This window comes from Schistocerca piceifrons, chromosome 3 (assembly GCF_021461385.2).
Source record: "Schistocerca piceifrons isolate TAMUIC-IGC-003096 chromosome 3, iqSchPice1.1, whole genome shotgun sequence".
Lineage (NCBI taxonomy): Eukaryota > Metazoa > Arthropoda > Insecta > Orthoptera > Acrididae > Schistocerca > Schistocerca piceifrons.
The window spans coordinates 915,350,135-915,372,986 of NC_060140.1; the positions used below are offsets into that span (position 1 = coordinate 915,350,135).

Genomic DNA, 22,852 nt, shown 5'->3' on the forward strand with positions numbered 1-22,852 from the left:
TACCAGACAGAAGCACATTTCGGCAGCAGCAGTAGCAGCAGCAGGAAGCAGCATAACCATGAACACCCTGGTATGTACCATTCTCCCAGACTCCATGAGCAAAATCCTCGTTAGAGTCCATTACGTTAGACTCTAACGAATAGCTACTGTTCTCTTATATTCCAACGTTAAGGGTATATTTCTCAAGTCTAGTTGGAGCCCACAAGAAATGTGACACAAATTTTGTATGTTCGCTAAGAAATTCGAAACTGGAAAGAAGGACTTTAATTTTCTTTGAAAATCTTGGAAAGTGTATGAAATACATAAAGGAACTTTGTGGGTAAAACTTATATCTCATAATAGTACTGCACAGCATTTACTGGTCGTAACCACGTAGTCTGAGACAAAATGCAGCTGATTTCGGCTGCAGTCTGCTAAGTAAGAGCGTGGTCGGAATGATATGCAGATTGTAAAAGGTATCACCTTTTTTTCACAGCCTAGTGGAGGGAACCTACGTCCTTCATTAAGTGTGCATAAAGCACTGGTTTACTTTGAACTCTTGACTGAGATACACGAGAAGGTACATGATGAGTTCAACTTACGCGTCGTATTTTGAGGCTGGGTTTCTCTGTAGTCTCCCCAAAGGTCGGAAAATAAGTCAACCCACAGCGTCTAAATATATGATGAAACCAAAGTAATTTCTCCAAAAGTGTGTAACATTCTATAACTTAGCTTATAAACGTGGATGATTGAAGAACGTGACTGAAGCGGTAAGGTGGCACCAAAAGTGGAAAAAAATTATTGTTAACCTTTTTTCGGGAACACCTTTCTTAACATTGCGTCAAGTGCAGGGAAAGCTCATTTTGAGACAGCTGTCAAAAAAGGTCTGACACATTTGGAGGTCTCTTCGCGGTGAATACGGGAAAAACTTTGTTTCAAACATGTCTCGGGTATGCCAAGCACTGAACGACGCTGCACATGACAGGACGTGTTATTAATTGTAGTTAAATTCGCCTTTTGTTGATATATGATGTACGTATATGATCTAGGTTGTTGTCAAATACATTTTTCTACTGGTTAACCCAACCATGATCATGCTTAAAAGACTGCACACGCTACCAGGATTGTAACAGGCAAGTAAATCCCGTGTAAACTGTTGACGACGTTGTTAGGTACTTCAAAGAGGACTGATAGTAGGAAAGTTGGCGATATTCCCGGAGATTATTTGGGTAAAGTTAACAAAGCAACATTAAACGTAGGACGAGCAGCAATTCCACTAAATTTACTTGGGTTTCTGGAAACGTTTCGCTGTGTTGGAATAGGAAAGGCATAATAGTGGTTCTAAGTGTTACCTACTAGGCAGTGGTTTGTGGGACATTTATTCAACTGCAGACCTTTTAAGTTATGGAAACTAGGGCGAGTACTGATTATAGTGGCATTCTGTATTTTAGATCGTCCTGAGTGCCATCCTGGCCGTTGCCGTGGCTAAGCCCGGCTACCTGGGCGCCGCCCCTGCCGCAGTCGTCGCCCCCGCCGCGTACGCCGCCCCCGCTGTGGTCGCCGCCCCCGTGCACGCCGGCTACGCCGCCTACGGCCCCGCCCCCGTGGCCGTGCGCTCCGACGGCTACCTGCTGGACACCCCTGCCGTCGCCGCCACCAGGGCCGCCCACCTGAACGCCGTCGCCCAGACGCAGGCCCGTGACGCCGTCGTCAACGGCGCCGCCGCCCTGGCCGCCCACGCCGCCCACGCGTACGCTGCCCACGCTTACGCCGCCCCCGCTGTGGCGTACGCCGCCCCAGCCCATGTCGCCTATGCTGCTCCTGCAGCGTACACCGCCCCCGGCGCTCTCGCTGCCGCCGCCCACCTCCACGCTAAGGCTGCTCTGCTGGGCTGAAATGTCGTCTGTACAAAAAGTGCTCCTTTTGAAAATAATCTACAAAAAAACTAAATAAATATTTTAAATCACCATATTTCTCAACTTTTTTTTCATTTCTGTGACCAGATAGTAATGCATCAGAATCATATTCTAGATACTTACAAACTGTGTATCTACCTTTGGAAGTGAAACAGGAAACCATTGTTGGTACCAGCAACAGTGAGAACACGTACTTGGTATCCTGTTTAGATCAGACCGTCCTACTAATGTGCTGTTAAAGTAATATCAAATAATGTTTTCTGGCTGACAGCTAGCACCTGAGTCAGGGAAGTATTGCACATATACAGGGTGTTACAAAAAGGTACGGCCAAACTTTCAGGAAACATTCCTCACACACAAAGAAAGAAAATATGTTGTGTGGACATGTGTCCGGAAACGCGTACTTTCCATGTTAGAGCTCATTTTATTACTACTCTTCAAATCGCATTAATCATGGAATGGAAACACACAGCAACAGAACGTACCAGCCCGACTTCAAACACTTTGTTACAGGAAATGTTCAAAATGTCCTCCGTAAGGGAGGATACATGCATCCACCCTCCATCGCATGGAATCCCTGATGCGCTGATGCAGCCCTGGAGCATGGCGTATTGTATCACAGCCGTCCACAATACGAGCACGAAGAGTCTCTACATTTGGTACCGGGGTTGCGTAGACAAGAGCTTTCAAATGCCCCCATAAATGAAAGTCAAGAGGGTTAAGGTCAGGAGAGCGTGGAGGCCATGGAATTGATCTGCCTCTACCAATCCATCGGTCACCGAATCTGTTGTTGAGAAGCATACGAACACTTCGACTGAAATGTGCAGGAGCTCCATCGTACATGAACCACATGTTGTGTCGTACTTGTAAAGGCACATGTTCTAGCAGCACAGGTAGAGTATCCCGTATGAAATCATGATAACGTGCTCCATTGAGCGTAGGTGGAAGAACATGGGGCCCAATAAAGACATCACCAACAATGCCTGCCCAAACGTTCACAGAAAATCTGTGTTGATGACGTGATTGCACAATTGCGTGCGGATTCTCGTGAGCCCATACATGGTGATTGTGAAAATTTACAATTTGATCACGTTGGAATGAAGCCTCACCCGTAAAGAGAACATTTGCACTGAAATGAGGATTAACACATTGTCGGATGAACCATTCGCAGATGTGTGCCCGTGGAGGCCAATCAGCTGCTGATAGTGCCTGCACACGGCGTACATGGTACGGTTAACAACTGGTTCTCCCGTAGCACTCTCCATACAGTGACGTGGTCAACGTTACCTTGTACAGCAGCAACATCTCTGACGCTGACATTAGGGTTATCGTCAACTGCACGAAGAATTGCCTCGTTCATTGCAGGTGTCCTCGTCGTTCTAGGTCTTCTCCAGTAGCGAGTCATAGGCTGGGATGTTCCGTGCTCCCTAAGACGCCGATCAATTGCTTCGAACGTCTTCTTATCGGGACACCTTCTTTCTGGAAATCTGTCTCGATACGAACGTACCGCGCCACGGCTATTGCCCCGTGCTAATCCATACATGAGATGGGCATCTGCCAACTCCACATTTGTAAACATTGCACTGACTGCAAAACCACGTTCGTGGTGAACACTAACCTGTTGATGGTACGTACTGATGTGCTTGATGCTAGCAATGAGTCGCATGTCAACACAAGCGCCGAAGTCAACATTACCTTCCTTCAATTGGGCCAACTGGCGGTGAATCGAGGAAGTACAGTACATACTGACGAAACTAAATTGAGTTCTAACATGGAAATTAAGCGTTTCCGGACACATGTCCACATAACATCTTTTCTTTATTTGTGTGTGAGGAATGTTTCCTGAAAGTTTGGCCGTACCTTTTTGTAACACCCTGTATATGAAACAGCGTATGTTAATGTTTTGTAGGTTTTGCTTTGGCAGCAGTCTTTTCAACCATATTAGTATATGACCGCCCTCCCAGATAGCTGAGTGGTTAGCGCGGCTGTCTGTCACGTCAAGGGGCTCGGGTGCGATTCCTGGCTGGGTCGGAGATTTTCTCCGCTCAGGGACTGCGTGTTGTGTTGTCCTCATTATAATTTCATCATCATCAGTGGAAGGCTACGGAAACCACCACTGAACCACTTTCCTAGACACTCATGCGGTGGATCTCTCTGATGAGGCTTCCCCCATGACAAGACAGAACACGAAGTCAGTCAGTGTAACACTGAGTTACATAGTGATGTTGGGCATTACACTGACGATCCATACAGGTACTCTCAGTATCTGCTTTTTTTTAAATAGTCGTGGTAAAAAGACAGTCTTTAAATTAAATATTAATCATCGAAAAATAATATTGTGATATCATATACAAAATGGGGTTCCCAGAAACAATTTTATTTGAAATTTGTGGTAAGATCTTAAGGGACCCAACTGCTGAGGCCATCGGTCCCTAAGCTTACACACTACTTAGTCTAACTTACGCTAAGGACAACATACACATCCTTGCCCGAGGGAGGACTCGAACCTCCGACGAGGGGAGCGCGCGAACCGTAACAGGACCCCGTGCGGCTCCCAGAAAGAATCTGTCGCTCTGCTGTGGAGTACTGACCGTTCGAGTCTTGGTCAGGCACACATTTTTATTCTGCCAGTAAGCTTAAAAAGGAGAGATATCATATTTAAAGATGATGTCCCATGTCACTAACAGGAATAGGAAGCGCGTCTTATCCTTGACGACATCTGCCAAATGGTATCAGCTCACATCAGCCGCCGTCAGCGCATAGTTCAGTGGAGTAGTACTGTCGACCACGATGGGCATCAAATGTATCCGTCTTAAGAATTAAGAAAATGATTTAGTGGTGACATGCAGAGAGGATACACTAATCTATAAGTGTATAACAACACAGTTTTTCTATGTACTCACTTACGAGGAGATTTCTTCTTTTATATGCTATTGTTATTTTTCTGTTATTATTATTTTCTGACTTGTCATTCTACCGCTCAGCGATATAGCAACCCTGACAGTGTTCAAATTATGGAGCTTTAGAAATACCTATCATACATAGTTTTTACACAATGTAATTTATTGCACATTCTACAAATTTATACTCATTTCTCTCGTTATGTTTTCCCCTTACGGTATACACATGACAATGAGCAGAATGAGCCACTCACACTATGGGACTTGTCAGTCGTGATCTCCGTTCAACACTTCGGAGGTGTTTCTATCACAGGTATGAATTATCTACAACCCAATGACGATGGTGAACGAATATCGACTGACGTACTTGACAGTCCCCGTCAAATAAGCTATGACGCAGCCAGACTCTTGTGTTTCAGCTTCAGCTGGACCCGTTGCGAAAAGGACCTCGATTCAAGTTCAAATGGTTCAAATGCCTCTGAGCACTATGGGACTTAACTGCTGAGGTCATCAGTCCCCTAGAACTTAGAACGACTTAAACCTAACTAACCTAAGGACAGCACAAACATCCATGCCCGAGGCAGGATTCGAACCTGCGACCGTAGCTGTCTCGCGGTTCCAGACTGTAGCGCCTAGAATCGCTCGGCCGCTCCGGCCGGCTCGATTCAGGCCCATACTAACAATAGAGCACCGTAAGGAGAAGCTAGCTACGCAACCAAACTGCTTATGATTGGCAAAAGTAGCCATCTCATCTGAGACAAATTTTAGCGTTCCATCGAATAATAGACGCCACTATATCCGTTGGAAAACGTAGAAAAACAAATTATCTGTGTCCACTGCGGCACGCTAGATCCGTGTTTGGATTGGAAGATTATATCCCCATGCACCCGTCTTAATATAATCTATGTTGGACCACCTGTCGGAGTGGACGAGTGGTTATAGGAGCTACAGTTTGGAACCGCGCGACCTCTACGGTCGCAGGCTCGAATCCTGCCTCGGGCATGGATGTGTGTGATGTCCTTAGGTTAGTTAGGTTTAAGCAGATCTAAGTTATAGGGGACTGATGACCTCAGAAGTTAAGTCCTATAGTGCTCAGAGCCATTTTTTATGTTGGTCCATCATGGCCAGTGGACATTGGCTGGTTAAGTAATTGTGAAGACAACCAATTTCGGCATTTCGTCATGGGGCCTGAAGATGGCATAATGAAATGGCGAAACTGGCCACATTCACAATAAAATAAGATAAAGTACACAGCTGTGGTTGTTCAAATGTTCAAATGTGTGTGAATTCCTAGGGGACCAAACGGCTTAGGTCATCGGTCCCTAGGCTTACACACTACTTAAACTAACTTAAAACTAACAACAACAACACACACACACACACACACACACACACACACACACACACACACACAAACACCCATGCTGGAGAGAGGACTCGAACGTCCAGTTCGAGGAGCTGCGCAATCCCTGACATGACGCCTCAGACCGCGCCGTCACTCCGCCCGGCAGGCTGTAGTTGAATTTTACTGATATTGACATCTTCATATAGGTTTATCTTGGATTTCCGTGTCAAAGTCGGCATGGTTTCTGAAACAAAACCACAGGCGAAACCCTCATGTTTAGTTCACTACGCGATAGCGTTGCGTTTCTGTGGGCCTCGTACACTCACCTCGGTAGTAGGACTACATCTGTAGTCAACCAATGAACTAAACGAGTTCTTGATTTTAGCAATAACGTTCATTAAACCGTAAACAAAACATAGACTTACTGATTATTTCGCTGAGGTAAATGATAGTAGTAGCGAAATATTCTTTCTTGAGCTGACAATGTTGTCGAAAAATCCTTCAGCTCAACATCTACTGTATAGGACGGTGTCGCTGTCCAAATGACCGAATGACCAAATGACACAGTGCTGCTCATAAGAACTACTTCTCTCTAGACCTTGAAGCTCTTGCCTGGACAACACAGCAGAAACACTTGTTCCTATCAGAATACAACCACTAGAGATCCAACTACTAAGAAGAGTAGGTGGGTACAGTCTGTCGGTCGGGAGAGTGAATGTAGGCATCAGAAAAGAACTGAGCGCAAAAACATATAAATGAGCAAATTAAAGAATACAGAAAGAACTGGAAGAATTATGCCACAAGAATGGAAGACGACATACCAAAATCGATGATTTACCCAGTGGGCAGAAAAATTTTGGAAGACTGAGCAAAATCAACAATTTCAACCAAGAAGGCGAACAGGAAAATGCCTAATGTACGCAGAGAAAAGAAGAGATATTTAAATACTACGATTTTTTTAGTAACTGTTATTTTAATAAGTTTTGTAATTACATATAAAACTCTGGGCTGATGTAAGAGGACTCCTGAAGACATTAATCTGTTCGGGTTAAATTAATAAATAAAAAATTAAACATAATGTACAGGTTATTCCAGGACGAAAGGACAAAATTCTGCGATATGACAGGCTCGATCAATTGAATCAAAACACTTCATGTGGATATATGCCCTATTCTCAATGGTTCCCAAGGCAGAACACATTTAAGAGACATTGTTGCTTATTTTCTTCACTGTTCAGTACATTGTCATTGTTTACAACATACCATAATAATTTAGGCGACGTCGAGATGAATAACCGGATGTGGATACGTGGTCTATCAAGCCAGAGAACAACCTCCAAACTGGCGCACCTACACCTCAACGCAATCACGTTGCGCAAGGTCTTTCGTATTCTCTCGCTCTCTTCCAGCAACCTGTAAGTCCTTGAGAAAAAAATGAATAGGACCTTTTTGAAAGAAATTTAGCGTAGTTCAGTTTTATACTGCAACTAGTTTTCGCTAGAGGCCGTGGATTTCGTGTTGCCCAAGAAAATCGCACAAAAGTAACTTTAAATGTGTTCCATCTCAGAAACCAATTGGAATAGAGCATAAAACCCTATTCAGTTTTTTGCTTCAAATGATCTTCCCTGTCATATCTCTGAATACTGACCATTTCTCCTGAAGCAGCCTTTATACATGGACTATCATATGTGCTAAAATTATTACATACGTACAGCTAAATTTAGTATTCTATCCGCCCTAACTAATTTAAACTTTCATAAAGGCTACCAACACACCAACAAAAGCAACTATAAATGCAACAGACATATAAGAAGACATAATATTTCACCCAACAAGAACACTCACACAAGAAGGAAACAGAAGAGCCACAACACAAGAAGATGACGACTAGAACAGATGGAAAGGCGCTCAGTCAAGAAAGCGAATTGCAAGCTGTATCACTGTGCTAAGAGATCGGAGAGATGCCTCGTGACATGTGGTCTGCTCCCTGCGATCTCGTCCACGAGATATAGTTGCCTTGGCGGGGAGCAGCGAGCTAGCTTGCAATCCGAGCCATAAGTGTGGTGTGGAGTAGCGAGGTAGAGAGCTATCTTGTTATCTGATTCCTGAGAGTAGTGGGGAGCAGTGAGCTAGTGAGATGTCCTAGGGTCCGATTGGTGACAGTGGTCGGGATCCTGAGCTGTTGTTGGGGGGGGGGGGGGCAGTGATGCCTGGATTGTTTGCGATACACTCTGACCGCACAGTGGCTGGAGACCACAGCATTAATGATCGCTGGCAAAATATTCCGAATGCAGTGGTAAGTCAAAAGCGAAGAAGTAACAACTCACTCAAAAGTATGTAAACGTTTATTGAACTTCTGAAATTTCAGATATTCTTTTGAACTCAAGAGTGGAAACATGATGCTGGAAGTGTTTTGCGCGTTGACGTATTGTACTGAAGCACTTCTGCCTCGTTTTACCTAGTAGCTGCACAGTCAACGTGCTAGACTCTGAAACAAAGGGCCCCAGGTTCTAATACAAACAGGGTTGAAGACTTCTTTTTCACTCAGAGACAGGATAAAGTGTTGTGTTTACTTTCATATCGTCATAATTAGTATTACTATTGAGACGGCTGAATACCTATGCCCGTCAGACAACAAATAAAAAAAAACCTGGATCTTTCTTTATTTTCTGTTTTCATGGAAGAGAAAAACTTTAGGTACAAGAAGGATATGCAAACCCACATGTGCACATTGTGTACACTTTTTTTGTAGCTTGGGAAACGTTTTCTTAACGATGTGTGATAGCTGCCAAGAGTAGAGTTTCCACCCCGCTCATTATAGCCACCAGAGCTGCCATACATTTTATCCAAATCATCCATGATCTACTCCTTAGAAAGATCTGGTTCTCTGAATCCCAGGAGCAGATTGCTCATCTCTTGGTTTTGTTGCTGTGCAGTGTGCTCAGAACACAGCAGCTGCATATGTTTCTGATGATAAAGGAATGCACAAGGGATATTTACGTGGAACATGGCAGTATATGAGAATATTAAATGAATGCCACTATGGAATCATCAATGTGAATTGACATAAAGTGAACGCTGAAGGACATGAACATTATCTGCGACTGAAACGACAACAATCTAGTTAAGGACCCTTTTCTTCGTAAAGTTCAGTTTCGCAAGGAATAACGATCTTCTTAGTATCAATGTAGGCACTACCGTTAATTAAAGAAAGTAAAGTGGATCCATGTGTTACTTGACTATTTTTCAAATCCACTTTCATACAACACTTGTCACTAAATGAAACAGATCATCCTGTTTTGGCATTGCCGTAAACTGATAGAATCAAAAACTTCACAGTATTCCTTGTACAATTAATTATCTTGCTTCATTAATAATTAGTAAGCCGGCCGCGGTGGCCGTGCGGTTCTAGGCACTTCAGTCCGGAACCGCGTGACTGCTACGGTCGCAGGTTCGAATCCTGCCTCGGGCATGGATGTGTGTGATGTCCGTAGGTTAGTTAGGCGTAAGTAGTTCTAGGTTCTAGGGGACTGATGACCTCAGATGTTGAGTCCCACAGTGCTCGGAGCCATTTGAACCATTTGAGCCAATAATTAGTAGTTTAGTTGTATGTGTGAAAGCGTGAGTGATTTTTGTGTGTACTATAAATGTAAGTTACTGTGTAATCCAAAGCGACATAAGCAATATCGTTTGGAGACTTTCGTCAGCAGTCCAGTGCTGTCGTAGTTCTACTAAATTACTGATTTCAAAACTTCAGGTGGATGCGCAAGAAATAGTAATTTCCAGTGTACTTGGAATTTAGTTATTGCTCGGCGTTCGTTAGTCCGATGCCAACGTTCACGTTTTTGCATATATCGGTATTACAAAATTATGGAATCCCACAAACCGCATTGTAGGGCTTATGAAAACTACCTTCGAAGACTATCTAGGAGGAAACAGGAGGCGAGGGACGAAAAGAGTTCAGATTCTAAATGATGAGATAGCAGAAAAATGATGATGATGATTGGCTGTTATACGTGAGGACATTGAAGACGTCCCATTTTACACCTTGGGGAAAACTACAGCTAGTTGAGCAACTTTTCGTGACGTTTTACGAAAAACTAAGTGCATTTGCGAGCTATACGGCAGCGTAAGGCAAAAATTCCATGTGCCAAACAGACATAATAACAGTTTTACACTGAAGAGCCAAAGAAAGTGATACACCTGCCTAGAATCGTGCAGAAGTCGGCAACAAGACGTGGCGTGGACTCGAATAGTGTCGCAAGTAGTGCTGAAGGGAACTGACACCATAAATTCTGCAGAGCTGTCCATAAATCCGTAAGAGTACGAGGGGGTGGAGATCTCCTCTGAACAGCACATGCAAGGCATCCGAGGTATGCTCAATTATGTTGATGTCTGGGGAGTTTGGTGGCCAGCGGAAGTGTTTAAACTCAGAAGAGTGTTCCTGGAGCCGCTCTGTAGCAATTCTGGACATGTGGTTTGTCGCATCGTCCTGCTGGAAATGCCCAAGTCCGTCGAATGCACAAAGAACACGAATTGATGCAGGTGATCAGGCAGGATTCATACGTATGTGTTACCTGTCAGAGTCGTATCTAGACGTATCAGTGGCCCATATTACTCAAACTGCACACACCCCACACCATTACAGAACCTCCAATAACTTGAACAGTCACCTGCTGACTTGCAGAGTCCATGAATTCATGACGTTGTCTCTATACCTGTACACGTCCATCCACTCGATACAATTTAAACGGGACTCGTACGACCAGGTAACGTGTTTCCAGTCATCAACAGTCCAATATCGGTATTGACGGACCGAGGCGAGGCATATATCTTTGTGTCGTGCAGTCACGAGTGGGCCTTCGTCTCTGAAAGCCCATATTGATGATGTTTCTTTGAATGGTTCATACGCTGACACTTGTTGATGGCCCAACACTGATATCTCCAGCAATTTTCGGAAGGGTTGCCGTTATGGAACGTTTGAACGATTGTCTTTAGTTGTCGTTAGTCCCGTTACTGCAGGATCTTTGTATAACGGTAGCGATGTCGGATTTGATGTTTTAGTGGACTCCTTATATTCACGACACACTCCTGAATGAATTGGTCGTATCGGAAAATCTCGAATTAATCGCTACCGCGGAGGTGCTGTGTCCCATCGCTCGTGCGCTGGCTATAACGCCACGTTCAAACTCACTTTAATGTTGATAACCCGCCATTGTAGCAGCAGTAACCGATCTAACAATTGCGCTGACACTTGTTGTCTTACATGGGCGTTAACGAACGAGGGCCGTATTCAAAAAATGGTTCAAATGGCTCTGAGCACTATGGGACTTAACTTCTAAGGTCATCAGTCCCCTAGAACTTAGAACTACTTAAACCTAACTAACCTAAGGACATCACACACATCCATGCCCGAGGCAGGATTCGAACCTGCTACCGTAGCGGTCGCAAGGTTCCAGACTGTAGCGCCTAGAACCGCTAGACCACCGCGGCCGGCATTTGAGAGACATTCCCACAAATACTTTGAAGGCAAGCTCTGATTTACGTATAATGACTTTACGTAACTCTTGATTTGGTGGGCCCTGTGCAGATCGGTCATTCGCCGGTTGCCTCAGATCGAGGCGTCCTGCCACTCCGACTGATCGGCATCGTCTTCTGCAAAGGGTGGCCGCCACGCCGGCGCAACTAGGATACACTAAAGCGTGTGTTAAAGGCTGGTTCCATACCACTTGTCCAGAAGTTGTTTCAATAAATGCACAATGGAGGAGAATATAATTCTGGTGCGAAATAGCACAGTGCCTTTGTGAAACCACAGTCAATATGGAAGCATCGAGCTACCAGGAGCTCAAAATGCAACAGGCAGAAACCAGAACCCGCCACCCGACGCGGCAGTATCGAACCAAAACACAGGAGAGACTTTATGAAGACCCAGATCAGCTCAAGAGGTGGGCGACAGTCACAGTGATTAATCCAAACAGCCACCCAAATTAGGTCAACTCCGGAGGAGACAGCAACATGCACAGTTCAAGGGTGGGGTTAATATACACACCCGTTACCCCGGAGATATCACAAAATATCTAGAGTAGAACATTGGGTGACCCATGTGACGGTACAAACCCCCGTTACTAGATGAATATTTCTAGTATGCAAGCATTGCTTTGTGGAGAGCGAGCGCGCTACATGGTGCGTGACTCGCGGAAGCGAGTGGCGCGCCCGCGCCAGTTTTGCAACGGTCGGTGGGACGCCTCCGTCGCCACGTGGCCTGCAGCTTGGGGCATTGTTTGGTTTTTCGCGCATTACGCGAAAACTATGTAACCTACGGTGAAGAGCGCTTCGGCAGTGGATTGTTGCCAGCGATATGCACCTTCTGGAAGATCGATCTTTATTTCAAGTCACGAGACGCAAAAGTTATAGTAACTTCAAAATCGGTTAATATCACGAATACTGAAAGATTGATAAAAATAGTAAATACCGACTTACAGGGATGAGCGAGCACTCATTAAAAACGTTTCGTCATAGCGGATCGAGTGCCGTAGTCATATGTTCAGATTCATTAATAATTAAGCCCGTAAAGAGCAGTAAGCAAAGTTTAAGGGAAAATTGTTTATAAAATTCAACACAAAATTCAGGACGTAAAGAACCACTCCATCTACAGGCCACAAGTGGCCCCTCGGGACCATCCAACCGCCGTGTCATCCTCAAGGAGGACGCAGATAGGAGGGGCGTGGGGTCAGCACGCCGCTCTCGCGGTCGTCATGATGGTATTCTTGACCGAAATCGCTACTGTTCGATCGAGTAGCTCCTCAATTGGTATCACGAGGCTGACTGCACTCCGAAAAATGGCGACAGCGCATGGCGGCCTGGATGGTCACCCATCCAAGTGCCGACCTCGCCCGACACCGCTTAACTTCGGTGTATCGACTGCGGCAAGGCCGTTGCCCGGACGTAAAGCGTATTTTAAACTAGTTACGCTATACTATACACTTAACTTGCAATAGTTTTCATTGTTAGCAAATTATTATTAACATTTATCGCCGATAATTAATTAATTATTATAGATATCAAATTTTGAGCAGCGCAATGTGTAGATCGCCATAGATTACGTCTAAGAACTGTGCTATATGCAGTTCTATGTTAAAACTTTGCAGCATAGATGTCAACAAACAAATTTGGGCTAAGTGGCGAAATTTTGCAAAAACTAAAACTTGATCTACGGGCGATAGAATAACCTTAGAAATTAATGAAAATTAGTACGTAAGATGTACTTTTTAGCGCGGTTCCGATGGTGTAGTTATTTCTGTCGAGGGATGTATGTATCACAATTTGTAACCTTAACTGGTGCATAACGAGGGGGTTACTGTCCGAGCCTATATAAGAGAGCGGCCATCCTCGCCAGGAGTGAGTCGTTGGTCAGTCGTTTTCGAGGGTGGATGGCGAGCAAGCCCCACTTGAGGGTGGTCCAGGTGGTCGTTTGAGAATTCTTTTTCGCACTAATTTATTTCGACAAAGAGTATTGTTTAATAGTGGAACTGTGCAAGCATATATTTGGTGAACTGGAAGTGCTACGATTATTTCTGTGAGTAGGATTTACGAGGTATACATCGTTGTAAGTGAACATGTGGCGATCTGTGATTTCGCGACAAAACTGTTAGAGCAAGGAGGACAGTGGGACTTGTGGATCTGTTCGAATTGACTGAATAACTTTAGATTATAGCAGCCTAAATTACTGCAATTTGGGGCTCGGAGTCAAATTATTATTAAAGTAAAACTGTAAACCGTCTGACCAGTGCTAATTTCATTGTGTGAAAGAAAGGACAACGCCAATAAATAGTGATCGAAATGTGTCGTGAAAAACTGATTTTGCTATAATAATCGCCTAATCTTGTTCCCTAGCATAAACTGTACCTATGTCTGAGTGAATAATTAATTCAAAAAACTATAACAAAGTGTACTATTGCAACAAGTGTGAAAATCATCCCCTGAGACTTACGTGAGAGCCAAACTTCGCAATAACATTTTATAACCAACATTTGCAAGTGGACATTCATGTGAACTCTCTGCAACCGCACATCTTCTTTATTATTTACCACCCTGTCGCAACTTACAGATTACCAGAAGAAATATGAAACAGCTGCCACCAAGGCGTCACTCTCCATGCTCTTTCTTTCAGGAATTCACGTAAGCAGTCAGCCAAATCATCAGTCAGTTTGTAACTAGGACAAAAATCCGTGCCCATGATCGCACCACTACAGCATCTCGGCCGAATAACAAAAGTTAAAGATCACTAAGTTCTGGGAAAACAACTAGGGCAGACGATGATCGCTTTCAACCGAACGTAATACCTGTGTGCCTCTCGTTCTGGTAAACGGTGAGACCGCCTATCAGTTCTGGCGGCTGCCGCTTCCGCCCCGGCCAGCCCCGCTCCACACTACTGCCCCGCCTCGATCATTCCGTCCACTGTACTGCCCATCGTCCCATCTCGCGGCCACCGTCCCTGAAATCGAGCTGCCGCCGGGTGGCCAGTGCCTCCACCAGAACAAGTACATCCCAGAAGCGAACAAACAGACAGACCCCATGAATTCAAAGGAAGCTGAGCCACACGACTCAAATAGGAATTATTCGGTGATAAACAAGGTAAGTACGACCGACAAAACGGCTGTTTATTCGGTTTAACAGCAACTGTTTTGATCGACGTGAAGTGGATTAAAGTTGTCCTTACCAGATTCTTTTAAGACTGAAAGTCTCCTATGACATCTTTCTTTCGCTTGTGCCTGCATCCCGCGTTGCGCAGGTTCGGCATTGTTAGAATCTGATTTGGCATGGTTAACTTTAAGGGGTGGCCCTTCCTGCCGCCACCCGGTACCCCCAGAACGGAATTAGTATCCCCTACGTGGCTGCGTCTAATGTAGTCCATGGAATAGTGTGAACGTCTTCAGAAGTCTGCGAGTCATGTAACTGAGGCGGGACATGGGACCAGCCCGGTATTCACCGTGTGGGATGTGGAAGACCGCCTAAAAATCACACCCAGGCTGGCCAGCACACCGGCCGGACGGATTCGATCCGGGGCTGCCGCGCCTGCCTGAGTACAAGGAAGCAGCACATTAGAACTCCCTGCTAATCTAGCGGGTAAATTCTCCTATGACGTATGTATGAAACTGTTTCCAGGGCATAGTTTTAGGCGCCAGTGTGAGGCGTGAGTCACTAGTGACGTAACACTAGCCACTGAACATGGATACTGAGATATTGTGTGACAGCAGGGAACAGAAAGTGTCCAACTATTGAAGCAACCACCCGAGGTACTTTCTTTTAACAACAGTAATGAATAGTTCATCGAGGTCGGCTACGGAGACCTGACAGGGTTCGTTCTGAATCACTGGGTGGCACAGCATTCTGGTGATCATTTTCCTGTATCACCAACCAGTTTGAATTATTTTATGGTGGTCCTAAATCGCTTAAAGAAACTGCTGGAGACTTCCATGCGAAACGAACACGTCAATTTTCTTTACTCAGTTTAAACCGTCTGTATTGACTTCCTAGTGGACCGTTAAAGTCTATATCAAGTTTCATTAAGAAAGGGATGCGACCTTTTGTACTGCTTTGGGACACAATCCAACGTGTTATTTAATAATGATTCATCACTTTAGTATATAACGACGAAGACAACCATTACAAACTATCCCCGTGTGCGGGTGGGCATTACCTTCTTGAAATGTAAGCCAGAATTGATTGCCATGAAGGACAACAAAACGGGACCTACAATGTCGTTGACGTACCGCTGTACTGTAAGGATGCCGCGCGTGACAACAAAACTCGTCAAGCTATGAAGCGAAACCGCATCCCAGACCATCACTTTTGGTTGTCGGACCTTCCGGCGGACGACAGTCAGTTTGGTATCCCACCGGTTTCCAGGACGTCTGCAGATACGTCTTTGGTTTTCACTCCCTCTACTTCCATCGCTCCACTTGTGCCATGAAAATTTCCTTCACAACCTTCAGTACTTTCCTCCTTGGTACTGCCCTTACAACTACAATGTTTGGAGAGAATAAGAATATCTTGGCAGCTGTCTCCACTGGCAGCTGTCACGACTCCATTTAGAGATTTATGACCTCTATGTTACAATGATCCATATAAAGCAATAGTTAAATCTCTACACTTTCCATTATCAGTCCAGTCCCATTATAATTATAAAATGGAACATCTCCATCGCATTTGTCACACTTCAATAACGTTTTGCATGCCAAACCAATGGTTGAAGTTATTTTCAATTCAAGCCCTCTTTCTCTGCAAACTTGGCATAATGAATTATGTTTTAAAATATTTGACACCCTGTAAATGTTAATTATTTCATTCAATCTTTACTGTCACTTTCATAGTTTTGAAATTTTTCTTAGCTGTCAAAATGTTTCCTGCTGGAAGAAGTTTCCTCACACGTATGTGGAGTGGTTGGTGAAGCAGACGGAACAGCCTCTCCCATCGAAACGACAAAGCATTTCTTCTTCCACTCATTGCGTGTTTTCTTATACCCTCGATTGCTGAAACCAAATGCCTAAAACAGATATGAGAAAAATTCGTCAAATACGTAAAATCGCTGAACCAAACAACAAACACATAGCAAACTTCGCAAGTCAACAAACACGGCGTGTTGTTTATGTTTATGGATATGAACATTCACTTGTTACAGAGATCAAGATCGTCAACATTGGAAAACAAAATACTGGCGAATTCCACCAAGAAAAGCTACCTAAACACAATGAGTGGTGTCGTCAGAGAACTCGCTACGGCCATTAACGCGGCGCCGTGCATCAACTTTGAAACGATAAAAACACACTTAGAACTCATTTAGAAGAGTGCAACTTGACTTGTTTTAATCAGAAAACTCCAAATTATTTTATAATGGAAAAGTACAAATAGCCTTAATTTTGCCAGTTTCATCGTTCCGGCTCCCCTTAAACAGAATGAGAGACGTCAGAGAAATCCAAAAGGGAACTAAAGGTAATCATGAAAATTTTAGGTGCAAATTGTACTGAAGAAGAATCATATAGATCAAGAGCAAATAAGGAAAAATCAAAATGTGGTGAGATACGGAAAAGCTCAGGTTTAAATTGAAAGGACAGTTTAAAAGGACAGGACCAACCAGACTAGCTATACAAGTCGAGGAATTCTGCAAAAGTCGCACTAAAGCTAACATTAAAACTATAAAATTGATAGGTTCAGCAAATAGTGTCCTAAAGGGAGCAGAAATAGCACAACTTGATATACCAGAGGGCCAAATTTCCGGATATAATCGACGACTGAACTTCGGAACAACTTGACCAGTCGACAGGAAAGGACCACATTCTGAGAAAATGGAACTATTATGGGTACAAAGAAAATGCCTTTTGTCGTACATCGCGTAATCCAGTGGCGCTCAAACGTGACTTGTAATAATAAAGCAATGTGGAAAATGTACCTCAGTGTGAGATTTTCCTACTATCCATTTCATTATTGAACGATTTTTCAGTACGTCTGAGGTTTCTGGCTAAAAATAAAGTATATGTATGTCCTTAGGCTTCAGCTAAATGTCTGATGATGGGGAAATAATAAATCAAGAAATAATTCAGCCTAAATCAGTTACTAGAGGTAAAGGAAGTACGCGACAGGAAAATCAGCAACGAAACAGACGTTAGAAAAGTTAAAATTGTTCAAGAGGATTTTATTTTATTTTTTGGCAAAAAATCTGGATTATAGAAATGACACGCATATAATTTTAACAAACACTTCACGGGTGTTGCCGTTAAACAACTTCCTCACCTCATTCAGTGTCGGACACACAAGGTCAGCAGACCCTCCGGAACGAGTCAGGCCCCACGAGACAACGCCCGCCGGAGGACCGTGAGAAAGGTCAACTGTACGGAGTTACCTGCTTTCACGCACTGTGACGTATCCGTGACAGCGCAGCCTCGTATAAATAGCGAGCAGAACGTGGACAGAGTCACATTTCGGCAGCAGCAGTAGCAGCAGCAGAAAGCACTACAGCCATGAAGACCCTGGTATGTACCACTTCTCCCAAACATTAGGACAGGATTCGTCTTGATATGTAACGTCTACTACCAAAACAGTCTGATAGTATCTATTACAGCATTCGTCTCGCCCTTGGTATGTCTAAACGTATCAGGAAGAAGTAACAGAAATATGTGAGAGTACCAGTAGCGAAACTCCAGAATAATATATTACAGTGTAATACTCGATTATTTTTGAGAGCTCCGATAAGTAACTTTGACGGGTGCTAGATAAGGAATTTCCGGACGCCCATGCTCTCAGCCTTTAATTTTTTTAAGGTAGACGAAATAGCGTCCCAGAAATGCTGTTGCTCAGACGCAGAAACAGTGCCACAGCTCCATTGTCTCGTAAATAAAATTCCTGTGAGAATCACGACTCCAAGATGAAATTCGGTTAGACATCTGTGAAGAGAGTAGAATCATTTTCTTATGTATTTTACATGATTGACACAGGACAGTGAACTATGTGCCACGAGCAGGCATCAGTTAATCTGTAGTGTTTGAGTATTGCTGTGAACTATAATACGACAGTAGCAGCTATTTAGGTGTTTACGTAGAACAAAACACGTAGATTAGTAAACAGACGAATAGAGTGACATTCCCAATTTCAGATCGTCCTGAGCGCCATACTGGCCGTGGCTCTGGCTAAACCCGGTTACCTGGGAGCTGCCGTTGCCGCCCCCGCCGCAGTCGTCGCCCCCGCTGCCTACGCCGCCCCCGCAGTGCTAGCCGCGCCCGTGCACGCCGGCTACGCCGCCTACGGCCCCGCCCCCGTCGCCGTGCGCTCCGACGGCTACCTGCTGGACACCCCTGACGTCGCCGTCACCAAAGCCGCCCACCTGACCGCCGTCGCCCAGACGCAGGCGCGTGACGCCGTCGTCAACGGCGCCGCCGCCCTGGCCGCCCACGCCGCCCACGCTTACGCCGCCCACGCTTACGCCGGCCCCGCTGTGGCCTACGCGGCCCCCGCCCCTCTGGCTTATGCTGCTCCTGGCGCTCTCGCCACCGCCGCTCATCTCCACGCTAAGGCTGCTCTCCTGGGCTGAAATGTCTTTCTGTAATTCTACTCCTTCACTAAAATAAAGAAAACTCTAAAAAAACGTGATCAATGTGGTTATTTCGATTACTTTTGTATTATTTGATGCTCTGGTTGTGTGATGATTCAGATCAAACAGGACTCACTTGATTCATGTTTCAAAGACACTAAGTATTCTGAGCTGTCAAAAGGTACCCTGGTTGATGCAGGTGCAATACGAGAAACCTTACAATTCATTTCATGCGGAATTAACTTACTCTTTCGGTTGGAGGTGTACCTCTGGTGCATTTAGTGATAAAAACACTTACCAAAAGGTGTAAGCTGTTGAAACTCCACTAGATTCCTTAAAATTTTTCGTAAGGTCACACTTCACCTCCTGAAACACAGATCCCAAATTCATGGATGTGAACGATACACGCGAGCTGTTAGCCGTTGCCAATGTGCCACGAGCAGGCATCAGTTAATGTGTAGTGTTTGAGTATTGCTGTGAAGACTCAATGAAATCCATGCAGAGCAATATGGCCATTTTTTTTATTTACATGTCAAGTTCCGTAGGACCAAATTGAGGAGCAAATCTCCAAGGTCAAGGAACGTGTCAGTACATGAACTTACAACATAAAAGTAATAACAGATAAAAATAAATGTTCATGAACCTGAAAAAAAAATCAGTCCATAAGTTTAAGCAAACTCTATCAGCAATACAATGAGAATCAGCTTAATTTTTCAAGGAACTCCTCGACAGTATAAAAGGAGTGACCAATGAGGAAACTCTTCAGTTTCGATTTGAAAGCGCGTGGATTACTGCTAAGATTTTTGAATTCGAGTGGCAGCTTATTGAAAATGGATGCAGCAGTATACTACACACCTTTTTGCACAAGAGTTAAGGAAGTCCGATCCGAATGGAGGTTTGATTTCTGTCGAGTATTAACCGAGTCAAAGCTGCTTATTGTTGAAAATAAACCAATATTGGTAACACGAAACGACAATAAGGAATATACATATTGAGAGGTAAATGTCAAAATACCCAGACTCGTGAACAGAGGTCGACAAGAGGTTCGTGAACTCACACCACTTATTGCCCGAACCGCCCGTTTCTGAGCCAAAAATATCCTTCTAGAATGGGAAGAGTTACCCCAAAACATAATACCATACGACATAAGCGAATGAAAATAAGCAAAGTAGACTAATTTACGTGTCGAAGTATCACTCACTTTCAATACCGTTCGAATAGTGAAAATGGCAGTATTAAGTCTTTGAACAAGATCCTGAACGTGGGCTTTCCACGACAGCTTACTATCTATCTGAACACCTAGGAATTTGAACTGTTCAGTTTCACTAATCATATGCCCGTTCTGTGAGATTAAAATGTTAGGTTTTGTTGAATTATGTGTTAGAAACTCTAAAAACTGAGTCTTACTGTGATTTAACGTTAGTTTATTTTCTACAAGCCATGAACTGAGGTCATGTACTGCACTACTTGAAACCGAGTCAATGTTGCACACAACATCCTTTACTACCAAGCTAGTGTCATCAGCAAACTGAAATACTTTAGAGTTACCCATAATACTAGAGGGTATATCATTTATATAAATAAGGAACAGGAGCGGCCCCAACACTGATCCCTGGGGCACCCCCCACTTGACAGTACCCCACTCAGATCCCACATCACAGCCGTTATCAACATTGTGAATAATGACCTTTTGCTGCCTGTTGCTAAAGTAAGAGGTGAACCATTATTCCATAATGGTCCAACTTCTGGAGCAATATAGTGAGATCAACACAGTCAAATGCCTTTGTTAAATCAAAAAATACGCCAAGCGTTCGCAACTTTTTGAACTTTTTGTTTAGCCTATCCAGTACCTCACAGAGAAAAGAGAATATAGCATTTTCAGTTGTCAAACGACTTCTAAAGCCGAACTGTACATTTGATAGCAAATCGTGTGATATAAAATGATCAATTAACCTTACATACATAGCCTTTTCGATAACTGTTGCAAACACTAATGGCATAGAAATAGGTCTAAAATTATCTACATTATCCCTTATTATAAAGTGGCTTTACTACTGAGTGTTTTAATCGCTCAGGAAACTGACCATTCCTGAAGGAAGAACTACAAATACGGCTAAATGCAGGGCTAACATGTGCAGCACAGTACCCTAATATTCTACTAGACACTCCATCATAACCATGAGAGTCCTTAGTCTTCAGTGATTTAATTATTGACTCAATCTCCCTCTTGTCTGTATCACAGAGGAGTATTTCAGACGTCAATCTCGGAAAGGCATTTGCTAAGAAACTTGTATGATTTCCTGTTGAAACTAAATTTTTATGTAATTCACCAGCAATGCTCAGAAAATGGTTGTTAAATACTGTACATATATCTGATTTATCAGTAACAGAAATGTTATTACTGCGAACTGACTTTATATCATCAAACCTGTGTTGCTGACCAGAGACTTCCTTCACAACTGACCATATGGCTTTAATTTTATCCTATGAATTAGCTATTCTATTTGCATACCACATACTTTTTGCCTTGCTAATAATATTTATAAGCACCTTACAATACTATTTGTAATGGGCTACTGTAGTTTGATTGTGAGTACTTCTAACATTTTGATATAATTCCCGCTTTGTTCTACATATGATATCCTTATCCCACTAGTCAGCCTACCAGGCTGTCCATTACTGCTAGTACCCCGTTTAGAATGTTCTAATGGAAAGCAACTCTCAAAGAGCATCAGAAATGTGTTATGAAAAGCATTGTATTTGTCATCTATATTATCGGAACTATAAATATCTAGCCACTCTTGTTCCTTGACAATTTTTGAAAAACTCTCTATTGCTGTTGGATTAACTGTCCTACGTAGTTTGTAATTAAATACGACATTGGTTTGAGTACAAAAACCTTTTAGTGTTAAAATTTGTGCATCATGGTCTGAAAGGCCATTCACCCTTTTACTAACAGAATACCCATCTAGTAATGAAGAATGAATAAAAATATTGTCTATGACTGTGCTACTGTTCCCCTGCACCCTAGTTGGAAAAAACACAGTTTGCATCAGATCATATGAATTTAGGAAATCTACCAATATTCTTTTTCTTGCACAATCATGTACAAAATTAATATTGAAGTCACCACATATAACTACTTTCTGGTACTTCCTACAAAGTGAATCAAGAACCCTCTCTAGCTTTAGCAAAAATGCTCTGAAGTCGGAGTTAGGGGACCTATACACAACAGCAATTAGAAGTTTAGTTTCACTAAATTCAACTAATGGTGCACCACTTTCAAATATCTGTTTAGTGCAGTGTCGTGATACGTCTATGGACTCAAATGAAATACTGTTTTTTACGTACAGAGCCACTCCCCCAACCCGCAAGGAACCACTTGAGAAACAGCCAGCTAATCTGTAGCCTGGTAAAGGAAGCCTCTGAATTATCAAATTATTTAAGTGGTGCTCTGATATACCAATAATTTCAGAGTTAACATCTATTAGTAGTTCACTAACTTTATCTCTAATACCATCTGTTTAAGGATCTCTTAATAAACGTAAAGCTTAAAAATTTGGACGTCAATACGCTGCAACAGCCGACACTGTTCTCAACCTGATAAAGTGCATGTCACCCTGCCTGCC

At 43.5% G+C, this 22,852-nt stretch overlaps 2 protein-coding genes across 2 annotated transcripts; both read left to right on the forward strand.

Annotated features, from left to right (window-relative positions):
- The first annotated feature begins 26 nt into the window (after window positions 1-26).
- On the forward strand, window positions 27-1,950 carry LOC124789779 (cuticle protein 16.5-like). Its single transcript, XM_047257244.1, has 2 exons — window positions 27-70; window positions 1,431-1,950. The coding sequence occupies exons 1-2, from the start codon at window positions 59-61 to the stop codon at window positions 1,872-1,874; spliced, it is 456 nt and encodes a 151-aa protein (XP_047113200.1). The 5' UTR covers window positions 27-58; the 3' UTR covers window positions 1,875-1,950.
- Window positions 1,951-18,123: 16,173 nt separating this feature from the next.
- On the forward strand, window positions 18,124-19,282 carry LOC124789888 (cuticle protein 16.5-like). The gene is made up of 2 exons (XM_047257409.1): window positions 18,124-18,168; window positions 18,789-19,282. The coding sequence occupies exons 1-2, from the start codon at window positions 18,157-18,159 to the stop codon at window positions 19,221-19,223; spliced, it is 447 nt and encodes a 148-aa protein (XP_047113365.1). The 5' UTR covers window positions 18,124-18,156; the 3' UTR covers window positions 19,224-19,282.
- The last annotated feature ends 3,570 nt before the right edge of the window (window positions 19,283-22,852 follow it).